At 46.2% G+C, this 12,944-nt stretch overlaps 1 protein-coding gene across 1 annotated transcript; it reads left to right on the top strand.

The window, feature by feature from the left end:
- Positions 1–862: 862 nt before the first annotated feature.
- On the top strand, positions 863–1,783 carry LOC142246816 (taste receptor type 2 member 143-like). Its single transcript, XM_075319866.1, has one exon. The coding sequence runs from the start codon at positions 863–865 to the stop codon at positions 1,781–1,783; it is 921 nt and encodes a 306-aa protein (XP_075175981.1).
- The last annotated feature ends 11,161 nt before the right edge of the window (positions 1,784–12,944 follow it).

The following is a 12,944-nucleotide window of genomic DNA, read 5'->3' as shown; positions in this document are numbered from 1 at the left end:
TGACTTGTGGTGCAGGTGACAGAGTGCAGACAGTTGGTCCCATGCAGCAGGACAGATGGCAGAGCACAGTGGTGACATGTCTGTCAGTGTCTTCCTGCTGGGAGGAGCAGATGATCACACTGCCCGACACCGGCCGCTCTCCTGACATCGCAGCAGAGCGGGCGGGTGGACAGTGTGATCACATACTTATGTGCAGGGGGGGATTCAGCTGAAGAACCCCCCTTCCCTGTACTGCACACTGGCGCCCCGTGCCTCACCATCTGCAGGACGCCGGCTCCACACTGACGTCCTCCGGATCCTCCCCTCGATACTGGGCTGTGATGTGCGGTAGTCACCGCCCACAGCCCTGTCACTCAATCTGAGTGGTGCCAGCCTCCTCTGACGTACCCATCTTGTTTGAGAGCCGGGAAATGCCGGGACGTCAGAGGATGCTGGCGGCCACAGCTCCAGGGGGTCATGTGACCGGCACTGAGCGTGCAGGATAGCGCCGCTCAGTGCCAGAACTGTAAACAGAAGACAATGGAGAAAACGCCTAGAAAGGTAAGTAGAACTCCTACAGAAAATAAAAAAAATGGGTGAACCACCCCTTTAACCTTCTTATATTATAACTATATCTATGTTATATACCTAAGATTACTTAGAGTGTGACCTAGAGCTGACGAGTCTTCTTAAGTGCCCGGTTACACTCTGCTCCATTATTTGGTTGTTAGAAACATAAAAAACACCTCATTTGCAAAACTCCGCAAATTCAAATTTCATCTAACCACTATTTGCATAGCTCAAGCATCAAATATGGATTTTTCCACCTTCAACAAACACAAGTTATTGCTTCGAACATAGATACATCCACAGAAGGCTCGCGATGCCGTCTACAGGATGGATGCTTCTTCTAGTCTTCGGCATGTTGGACAGCTTGACTACATTTGTTTTGAACATACACATCTTGGTGGCTAGTGCCAAAAGACTGAGGACCAGACAGAAGATGAATCCTCCCGACCTAATCTACCTTGTCATAGGAGTGGTGAACATCGCTCTCCAGTGTTTGCTCGGCTACCAGGGTATATTATGTGTTTTCTCACTTCTTTCATTGTTCAATCAGAAGATCTTTTTCACCACTATTGTGGGCAACCTGACACTTTTATACTTCACCAACTGGCTCACCGCCTGGCTCTGCATCTATTACTGTGTCACCATCTCTAACTTCAATCATCCGTTCTTTCTCTGGTCAAAGAGGAACATCTCAATGTATCTACCACGTCTCCTTCTTCTGTCAGCAGCCATCTATTTTTTAATCAGTCTTCCTGCCATCTGGATGGCAAGTGTGGAAGTCACTCGACAGTCTCCTGTGAATAGCACCTTTGACCCCATATTTATCAGTGGGGCTTTTCATTTTCAGCCCCTTTACATACAAACTGCTCTATTTATGGGGTGCTGCATGCCATTTCTACTTATCTTGGTCTCTATCATGGTGACCAACACTTCACTTTTAAGACATCTATACAAGATGAGGCAGAAGGATTCTGGATTATCCCAAACCAAAGACCAAGCTCACGTTAATGCTATAAGAACCATGTGGTGCTTCCTTATAATTTCCATTATATTCTACATAAGTGAGAATTTGTTCTTTTCAATGAGCCTCAACCCTGAAGATCCTTACACAATTTTCAGCTGGTTGATATTTATGTCTTTTCCAGTAGCAGAGTCTCTCGTCATTATCTTTGCCAACACCAAGTTAAGGAGGCAAATCATGGCGATGGTCCTCTGGTTTTCTAGAAAGCCATAGATAAAAGAAATCAGTTCTTAAAGCCGGTTTCACACATCAGTTTTTTTGCCATCAGGCACAATCCATCGAAAAAACGGATCCACTGCATCAGTTTTTTCGATCCGTTTCTTCCGTTTTTTGACGGATTCGTTTTGATAGTGAGCATGCTCAATTTAAAAAAAACGGAAACCGGTGCCGGATTCCGGCATATGACGGATGACGACGGATCCGGATGCCATAGGCTTCCATCATAAAACACATCGTACGGCGCTGCATCCATTTTTTTCGCCAGAGAAGAAGAACATTCCATTCAATGTTCCATCCGGCCGCCGGACAAGCAAATTTTGCCGGATCCAGCAGCAGCCGGATGAAACGGAAGGCCATCCGGCACAATCTGGTGCTAATAGAAGTCTATGGGGGAAAATACAGATCCGGCGGCAACGGACGCCGGATCAGTTTTTTCATATTTTTGCCGGATTGTGCCTAATGTGTGAAAGCAGCCTAAAAGAAGACTCGGTCTTCTGTCTACTTTAATGACCGGGGAAAGCTGGAATACCTCAATGTTTTCTTTGCTTTTAGTAGTATCGCTGTAATATTTCCACCACATTATTGAATAGTAAAATCATAAATAATGTAGAACTATTAGAAACATAAAAAGAACATTTTCTACGTTTGAGCCAAGAGAATTTGAACATCAACATCCAAAACCAAAAATTGTTCTGTTTACAATGAAAATCTAAAGATTGAGAATGGTTGTTTAGAAAGAGAAAAGACAAAGCATAGAAGGAGCGCACCACCAACAATCACCATTAATTATTACATTTTATTGATACAAAACACACATGAATTAAAAACACATAAAATCACTAAATGCCAAAGATGTTAAACATGAGCCAACAGCAGATAACAAGTATCCCCATCAGTAGTGCAGTGCTGTAAAGGGATACCATATTTCAACCTCTATTATTGTCTAAAAATAGACTACATGTTGGACACCATAGGAAGAATATATACTCCACAAATAATACTTTAAGGTCTGTTTCAAACAACTGTGAAAAACACAGACGTTTTTTATTGATGTGTTAAAATGCATATGTATCTCCGAGTGCTGTGATTCATGGCACACGTGGGTTCTCCATGTGCTATCCGTGATTAGTGATAGCACATGCAGATCAGGTGCTCCAATCTCACCTGTCCCCACTTCTGCTGAATCTCCTGCTCTCCTGTGTCCAGCGGCCGCTACTGTTTCCCCTCTGCAGCTACTTCTGGGTTGGCTGTGTAGTGCATAACTGCATATTCATGAGAGTAATTAGCTGGCCCAGAAGCAGGGGAGAGCAGTGGCCGGAGACAGCATCATTGGAGAAGGTGAGTATAAAAAACTTTTTATTTTCAATGTACGTGTTTTTCTGATACGTGTTTCATGGAGCAGACCACTGTGTGGTCCGTGGGAGATCAGTGATGCCACAGAAAAAAAGGACATGTCTCTGTGCGGAACACACAGACATGCATGTACGCTGCATGGAAACACGGTCAGTGAAACATCAATAATGTGTGGGCAGACCCATTGATTTTATGGATCTGCGTATGTCTGTGATTCTCGGATGTATAAAAACTGTCACATACGTACCAGAATCAGAAGAAAAAAAGGAGAGGAATGCACAGCAAACGTACTGCAAAATTGCACTGGGGGTGCTAATTGCCTATAAACCAATAAGTAAGAGGGGAGAAGAAAGCATAGGCAAAAATGAAGCATTCAGCCCACCAATATACAAAAATAAAAAATTATATTTTTATTGTTATATCAAGTTTAAAAACATATAAAAACCACAAACAACCATGTCTGCAATAATCATATAAATATACCCATGCAATCGGTATATAACGTACCAGAATCACTGACGTGTGAAAGAGACCTAATACACTGGATATATAAACAGACAGACCCTCCAAAAGCCTGGATAAATAAGCAGACCATTAAATGAATTCAAACCTGCTGGTTGTGCCCAGTAAAGGTGTGAATAGAGGATTAAAGCCCACTTAAGCACAGGGGTCCACCTGGATATGGGGGATCCAAAAAATGGCCTTGAGATCAGCAATGCTTGAGACCCAAGTAGCTAGATTATAGATGGGACTGCTGAGGCATAATCAATTAATCGTTCTCCGGCGCGTATCGCCGCTGCAAATACGGCTTCATTAGGGACAGGCATCTTAAAGAGGCAGATCAAGCCAAACGTCCTGTGTGTGATTTTCTAGAAAGACATTGTTACGGAGGGCTATCTGATAAGAACCTAAAGGAGTATCAGACAGTCAGGGTCCACCGTGCAAAGACTCTGCTGCAGACTATGGCAGAGTGCAATACCTCTGTTAACTCACAGAAGGATATAATAAGTAAGTAAAGCAATTCCTCCCTTACTTGGAGGGTGTGTGGAATGATCTCTGTTAATAATCACAGAGACGAATGCAATGTGTGCAAAATGGCACCTACCTAGGTCCGCTCTTCTAGTGGTGCAAAAGAGACGAACAGCAGCATAAGCCGCACAAAGCTCCTACCTGCGTTCGCTCCACTAGTGTGCGAGGACACGAACCACTAGATATGGCACCTGCCTAGGTCCGCTCTTCTAGTGGTGCAAAAGAGACGAACAGCAGCGTAAGCCGCACAAAGCTCCTACCTCTGTTCGCTCCCCTAGTGTGCGAGGATACGAACAACTGCCAGACGCAGTATAAGGAACGTTACCCTAGCGGCAACGTCCACCTACGAGTAGAATCACAAGGCCCAGCCAGACCATGTGCCTCAGGCACCTGCCTATGTCCGCTCCCCTAAGAGGTAAGGATACGGACAGCAGCCGAAGCTGTAAGGTATAAGAACGCTACCCTGCCGGTAGCGCTCACCTAGCATAGACAGAGGAATGCCTAGAGGAACGCGCACAGAGCGTCTACTCATATGCATGAACCAAGAGGACTGAGCACCATGCGGCGTGTGTCAGGGTCTTATATAGACTCTGTGCCTCATCCAAGATGGAGGACACCAGAGCCAATCCGCTGCCAGAACGACAGGAGTGACGTCATGCTGGCGTATCAGCGAGCAAGCCGTCACAAGCACATGACCAGCGACCAATCGGCATAGAAGGTGTCAGAGACATGTGACCTCGTGTCAGCGATGATGTCACCCGCACATGTGCAATGGCTCCAAGATTGGACTTAGTCTCCGGCGCTCGCACATGTGCAGTAGCAAGAAATCTGGACTTAGTCTCCAGCGCTCGCACATGTGCAGTAGCAAGAAATCTGGACTTAGTCTCCAGCGCTCGCACATGTGCAGTAGCAAGAAATCTGGACATAGTCTCCAGTGCTCGCAGCAACCGTAACAGTACCTCCCCCTCAAGGGCCCCCCTCCCGGCGACGCAGGTAATTGGCAACTAAGTCGGGAGCATGGACAGCCTCCTCAGGCTCCCAAGAGCGATGTTCCGGGCCATAGCCCTCCCAATCTATCAAGAAGAACCTGCGTCCTCTAACCATCTTAGAACCAACTATGGCTCGTACCTCATAGCTAGAGCGAGAGGAATCAGAGGCAGGAGAGTGCACTTCACGAGCGTGAGGTAAAATAGCCGGCTTTAGCAGTGAGACATGGAATTTGTCATGAATCCTAAGATGGACAGGTAACTTCAATTGATAGACTACAGGATTTACCTGTCGAAGAACCTCATAAGGACCCAGGAAGCGAGGAGCAAATTTGACAGAGCTCACTCTAAGTCTCACGTGTTTTGCAGAGAGCCACACAAAGTCCCCTGGAGAAAAGACAGGGGCCGGGCGACGAAACCGATCGGACACCGTCTTCATACGGTCCTTAGCTGCTTGGATCGACTCTTGAGTCCGATCCCAAACCTCTCTGGCATTAGTTGCCCAGTCGGCCACAAGAGGAGGAGGTGCAGCGGCGGGAAACGGTACCGGTACCCTAGGGTGTTGCCCATTATTGAGTACGAACGGTGTCTGCCCAGTGGCCTCAGCCAGCGAATTGTTAAGGGCAAATTCTGCCCAGGGTAGGAGGGAGGACCAGTTATCGTGGTTCTCAGCAACAAAGTGTCGAAGGTATATAATCATAGATTGATTGGTACGTTCAACCAAACCATTAGTCTCCGGATGGTATGCCGAAGAGAGATTCAACTCAATTTGCAGAAGGCTACAAAGATCTCGCCAGAAACGGGAAGTAAATTGTGGGCCTCTATCACAAATGATACGATCTGGCATCCCGTGAAGCCTAAAGACATGCTTGAGGAATAGTTTGGCTAGTACCCTGGAAGATGGGATTCTCGATAACGGTACGAGATGAACCATCCGGGAGAAATGGTCCGTAATGACCCACACAAATCTATGTCCCTGTGAACATGGAAGATCACCTACAAAGTCCATGCCTACCACCTCCCATGGTCTATCTGGCACTGGTAAAGGATGCAAGAGCCCAGCCGGTCTCTGCCGTAATGGACGGTTGCGAGCACACGAGTAGCAGGAACCGACATATCTCTTGACGTGGCTGGCTAAGTGTGGCCACCAATACCACCTCTCCAGTAACTCTCGTGTCCGCCTAATACCAAAATGCCCACCCACCTTTGAGGTGTGGGCCCATGACAGTATATCATTCTGTCGATCAGGCGGAACAAAGGTCTTGCCCGGTGGGATTTGGTCTAACGTCACAGGGGAGAGCGTATGAAAAACCCTGGAGGGAAGGATAAGACGAGGTTCGTCAATCTCTTCCTGGGTAGAAAGCATAGAGCGAGACAGGGCGTCTGCCTTGTTATTCTTACTCCCAGACAAATAGTTGATGGAGAAGTGAAAGCGGGAGAAAAACAAGGACCAGCGGGCTTGGCGAGGATTCAGACGCTGAGCGGTTTGTAAGTACGTCATATTCTTATGGTCTGTATAGACCTGGAAAGGATGTTTCGCTCCTTCCAGCAAGTGACGCCACTCCTCCAAGGCTAATCTCAAGGCGAGCAGTTCCCTATCCCCAATGGTATAGTTTCTCTCTGCCGGTGAAAAGGTTTTAGCAAAGAAGAAACACGGCCTTTTTCTACCTGCACCGTTCTTTTGATACAAGACCGCACCAGCACCCACTGAAGAGGCATCAACCTCTAAGAGGAAGGGCTTACTCTCATCGGGTCTTTGAAGAACGGGAGCAGTTGAAAAGTGTCTTTTTACTGCCTCAAAAGCCTGAGATGTCTCAGTAGACCAGGCTTTGGGATTAGCACCTTTCTTAGTCAAGGCCACCAAAGGGGCCACCAAAGTAGAAAAATGGGGTATGAACTGCCTGTAATAATTTATGAATCCTAAGAAGCGTTGCACCGCCTTCAAGGAATGAGGTTCGGACCATTGCAGGACAGCAGAGAGCTTCGCAGGATCCATAGCCAGACCCTCTTGTGAGATAATGTAACCCAAAAAAGGCAATGAGGACTGCTCGAATACACATTTCTCGAGTTTAGCAAACAATGAGTGCTCCCTTAAACGGGAAAGGACACGAACGACATCCTGACGATGAGTCTCCAGATCAGGAGAAAAAATCAGGATGTCGTCCAGATACACCACTACTAAGGATAACAGTAAATCCCTGAACACATCATTTACGAAGTCCTGAAATACTGCGGGTGCATTACATAACCCAAAAGGCATGACGAGGTATTCATAGTGACCGTCTCGGGTGTTAAAAGCGGTCTTCCATTCGTCACCCTTTTGAATTCGTACCAAGTTATACACACCCCGCAGATCCAACTTCGTAAAAACTTGAGCTCCTCTCAGTCTGTCAAAGAGCTCCGAAATTAAAGGTAATGGGTATTTGTTCTTTATTGTGATTGCGTTGAGACCCCTGTAATCTATGCAGGGACGCAAATCACCCTCTTTCTTCCGAACAAAGAAAAACCCAGCTCCCGCGGGAGAGACAGACTTACGAATGAACCCCTTCTCTAAGCTCTCTCTTATATAGGTCGACATGGCCTCCGACTCAGGTATCGACAGGGGGTAAACCCTGCCTTTAGGTGGAACCGAACCTGGGATAAGGTCTATGGCACAGTCATACGGCCTATGGGGTGGAAGAACCTCAGCACCCTGTTTGGAGAACACGTCAGCGAAATCCAAATAGGGTGTAGGTATGGGAGAGAGATCAGTTGATGCAACCGCAACGACCTTAGGTGGTAAGGGAAGACATCGGGACTGACATTTCGAACCCCAACTAATAATGCTGTCAGACTCCCAGTCAATGTGAGGAGCATGAGTCCGAAGCCATGGAAGGCCCAGAAGGACGTCGTCTATACCCTCAGGCAAAACAAGAAAAGAAATCTCCTCTATGTGACCCTGAGACAGGGAAAGGCGCAAGGGAACTGTCCTCAATGTAATGGAGTCAGACAACATAGTTCCATTAACAACACGGACAGGAATAGGCGCATCTAACATGATAGAGGGAATATTGTGTCCCTTTACAAATCCTGAGGACACAAAAATCCCGTCAGCTCCGGAATCCACAAAAGCCATAATAGGCCATGTATTCTCAGATAACGAGAGCTGACCTGGGATACAACACTTAGAGGGTGCAGAAGACGTCTCTAGTAACCCCCCTCTAATGGTTACTAGGCCAGGGAGTTTCCCTGATGACTAGGACACTTGTTGGCATAGTGCCCAGCCTGACGACATACGTAACATATAGGAGGACCAGACTTGCGTAGTCTGGAGAACGTATGACCTAACTCCATAGGAGTGGGAGATGTTTCAGATGCTGAGGAAGATGGTAGTGGACCCTCAACAACTGGAATAGCCCGATGCTTAGGGCGTGAGGAAGAGACCTCGAGTCTACGTTCCTTATGGCGTACATCGATCCTCGTTGCTACTGTGATCAAGTCCTCCAGAGAAGCAGGGACCTCACGAGTAGCAAGGGCATCCTTGACATAGCCTGCCAACCCTCTCCAGAAGATAGGAATCAACACCTTCTCTGGCCAATCTAGTTCTGCCACCAGAGTTCTAAAAGCAATGGCATAAGAACTAGTGGATAACGAACCCTGAGATAGATCTAACAGTCTCAGGGCCGCATCATGGGTAACCTGCGGACCCATGAATACCGCCTTAAGAGCATCAAGAAAGTCTTGATGTCTCAGAGTAACCACATCAGAGCGCTCCCATAGGGGAGTCGCCCATTCTAAGGCTTTGTCCTGAAGTAAGGAGATGATAAAGCCTACTCTGGACCTCTCCGTAGAGAAGCGAGAAGAGTTGACCTCTAGGTGTATCTGACACTGACTAATGAAACCACGACATGATCTGGCATCGCCAGAATATCTGTTTGGCAGAGCAAGTCGAGGATCATGTGCAGATGTCACCATGGTCTGAGGTTTATCCTCTATACTCTTGAGCCGTGACTCAAGTACTTGTATGTAACGGTGTAACTGCTGATATTCTGCCATAACTGCCAGACCCTTGGCTCAGTCCTAATGTTACGGAGGGCTATCTGATAAGAACCTAAAGGAGTATCAGACAGTCAGGGTCCACCGTGCAAAGGCTCTGCTGCAGACTATGGCAGAGTGCAATACCTCTGTTAACTCACAGAAGGATATAATAAGTAAGTAAAGCAATTCCTCCCTTACTTGGAGGGTGTGTGGAATGATCTCTGTTAATAATCACAGAGACAAATGCAATGTGTGCAAAATGGCACCTACCTAGGTCCGCTCTTCTAGTGGTGCAAAAGAGACGAACAGCAGCGTAAGCCGCACAAAGCTCCTACCTGCGTTCGCTCCACTAGTATGCGAGGACACGAACCACTAGATATGGCACCTGCCTAGGTCCGCTCTTCTAGTGGTGCAAAAGAGACGAACAGCAGCGTAAGCCGCACAAAGCTCCTACCTCTGTTCGCTCCCCTAGTGTGCGAGGATACGAACAACTGCCAGACGCAGTATAAGGAACGTTACCCTAGCGGCAACGTCCACCTACGAGTAGAATCACAAGGCCCAGCCAGACCATGTGCCTCAGGCACCTGCCTATGTCCGCTCCCCTAAGAGGTAAGGATACGGACAGCAGCCGAAGCTGTAAGGTATAAGAACGCTACCCTGCCGGTAGCGCTCACCTAGCATAGACAGAGGAATGCCTAGAGGAACGCGCACAGAGCGTCTACTCATATGCATGAACCAAGAGGACTGAGCACCATGCGGCGTGTGTCAGGGTCTTATATAGACTCTGTGCCTCATCCAAGATGGAGGACACCAGAGCCAATCCGCTGCCAGAACGACAGGAGTGACGTCATGCTGGCCTATCACCGAGCAAGCCGTCACAAGCACATGACCAGCGACCAATCGGCATAGAAGGTGTCAGAGACATGTGACCTCGTGTCAGCGATGATGTCACCCGCACATGTGCAATGGCTCCAAGATTGGACTTAGTGTCCGGCGCTCGCACATGTGCAGTAGCAAGAAATCTGGACTTAGTCTCCAGCGCTCGCACATGTGCAGTAGCAAGAAATCTGGACTTAGTCTCCAGCGCTCGCACATGTGCAGTAGCAAGAAATCTGGACATAGTCTCCAGTGCTCGCAGCAACCGTAACAGACATAGCTAAAAGAAATCAATTCTTAGGAAGATTCACTCTTATGTCTACTTTATTGACCAGGGAAAGTTCGAATATCTCAATGTTTTCTTTGCTTTTAGTAGTATCACTGTAATATTTCCACCACTTTATTGAATAGTAAAATCATATTCTACATAAGTGAGATTGTGTTCTTTTCAATGAGCCCCAACCCTGAAGATCCTTACACAATTTTCAGCTGGTTGGTATTTATGTCTGTTCCAACAGCCGAGTCTCTCGTCATTATCTTTGCCAATATCAAGTTAAGGAAGCAGATCATGGCGATGGTGCTGTGGTTTTCTAGAAAGCCATAGATAAAAGAAATCAACTCTTAAGAAGACTCAGTCTTCTGTCTACTTTATTGACCAGGGAAAGTTCGAATATCTCGATGTTTTCTTTGCTTTTAGTAGTATCACTGTAATATCTCCACCACATTATTGAATAGTAAAATCATAAATAATGTAGAACTATTAACGATCATGAAAAGAGATTTTTTTATGTCTAAGACAAGGGAATTTCAACATTAACATGCAAAACCAAAAATTCATCAGTCTACAAAGAAAATCTAAAGACTGAAAATGGGAACAGCGAGTCCACATTCAATAATGTCCATTTCAACTTGTCTCACGAGTCTGAACTTCAGATAATACTGATTAATATCACACATACATGTGGGTTCTTTATTTATTCTGTTGTTAAAGTTTAAAAAGTTCCCCCATAAAGATATCTTCGCAACAGTTGTCAATACGGAAAGTTACGGTGATACGTCAACCATCCCAATATCTTCCTCCTTACCAAATCTTCTCTTGCAGAAACATATCCATATGAAGTATCACGGACAAAATTGTGGAAAGATCACAAAATCATCACTTTCCAAAGTGCACATGTTTTGTTTTTGCCTACCTTTGGTCTTTATCTACCCTGCACACTTTCCTTATCCTGGTTAGTTGTGGGTAGCGACCTCCACTCTAGTTCCTCAGGAGGAAAGAGGTACATCTTAATGGCCTTATAAGAGCCAAGACCGGGCTGTGGTATCTAGTTGTGTGGCCAATGACATTCTAGTCAGTACAGGAACCAGTGGGATCTGGGTGCTGTAACAGGGTGCAAGGCTTTATTTTTCCCTGTACCCTCGTGTGAATTGATATGTGCACAACAAATTATTTACACCTACAGATGACATATGCAGACCTCTAACCCAACTATATATAGCAGATGCATTGCTTTCAATCACTGTCACATTATGTACAGTTATGGGAAAATACGTAATGGACCCCGAGCAATCTGTCTTTTTGTCACAATCTTTACACAGTACATACAACTAGTCTCACATCCTACAAACACTTTTCTCATCGATGCTGTCCTCTTCCATTATGATCTTCATCTCCACAATTACTCCATGTATTTTATTTCTCTAAAGCTGCATCTTTTTATTGCCGGATCTCCCATATGTCCATTTTTATTAGACCTTGAAGAGCTGTAAATTACAGATTTCAGCCTTTCCTATGGTCTCTGCCACAGATGGACTCACTTCCTGCATAACAGCCTTTTTATAGTCTACGATGCCACAGAAACAATTGCTGCCAGCAGATAATAGAGACATTCAAACAATATGCCCTGATTCTTGCAAATACTTTTTTTTTTCTCTTTTTTGTCTGTGATCATTGACTTTCTTTTTAGATATTGGATAGGATAATGAGATAAAGCATTAGTAGAATCTTCATCCCAGTCAGGAAAACTTTAATGTCGAAATCTTTTGGGCTCTATTGATTTGCAGATAGGAGTCAGACGATAGAGGAGAATGAGATGAGACCAGAACTCGGGGTTTATAGCAGATACATTGTAACTTCAGTATACTTTATATCCATGAATAGACTTATGTCCTGCGGTATACACACATCACATTGGATGAATAGGGGTTTATAGCTGGATACAGTTTTAGAATCATCAGCAGTGACATGATACTACTTGTTACGGTTGCTGCGAGCACTGGAGACTAAGTCCAGATTTCTTGCTACTGCACATGTGCGAGCACTGGAGACTAAGTCCAGATTTCTTGCTACTGCACATGTGCGAGCGCTGGAGACTAAGTCCAGATTTCTTGCTACTGCACATGTGCGAGCGCTGGAGACTAAGTCCAGATTTCTTGCTACTGCACATGTGCGAGCGCCGGAGACTAAGTCCTATATTGGAGCCATTGCACATGTGCGGGTGACATCATCGCTGACACGAGGTCACATGTCTCTGACACCTTCTATGCCGATTGGTCGCTGGTCATGTGCTTGTGACGTCTTGCTCGGTGATAGGCCAGCATGACGTCACTCCTGTCATTCTGGCAGCGGATTGGCTCTGGTGTCCTCCATCTTGGATGAGGCACAGAGTCTATATAAGACCCTGACACACGCCGCATGGTGCTCAGTCCTCTTGGTTCATGCATATGAGTAGACGCTCTGTGCGCGTTCCTCTAGGCATTCCTCTGTCTATGCTAGGTGAGCGCTACCGGCAGGGTAGCGTTCTTATACCTTACAGCTTCGGCTGCTGTCCGTATCCTTACCTCTTAGGGGAGCGGACATAGGCAGGTGCCTGAGGCACATGGTCTGGCTGGGC

This window comes from Anomaloglossus baeobatrachus, chromosome 7 (assembly GCF_048569485.1).
Source record: "Anomaloglossus baeobatrachus isolate aAnoBae1 chromosome 7, aAnoBae1.hap1, whole genome shotgun sequence".
In the NCBI taxonomy this organism is placed as follows: domain Eukaryota; kingdom Metazoa; phylum Chordata; class Amphibia; order Anura; family Aromobatidae; genus Anomaloglossus; species Anomaloglossus baeobatrachus.
This window is presented reverse-complemented; position numbering and strand designations above follow the sequence as displayed.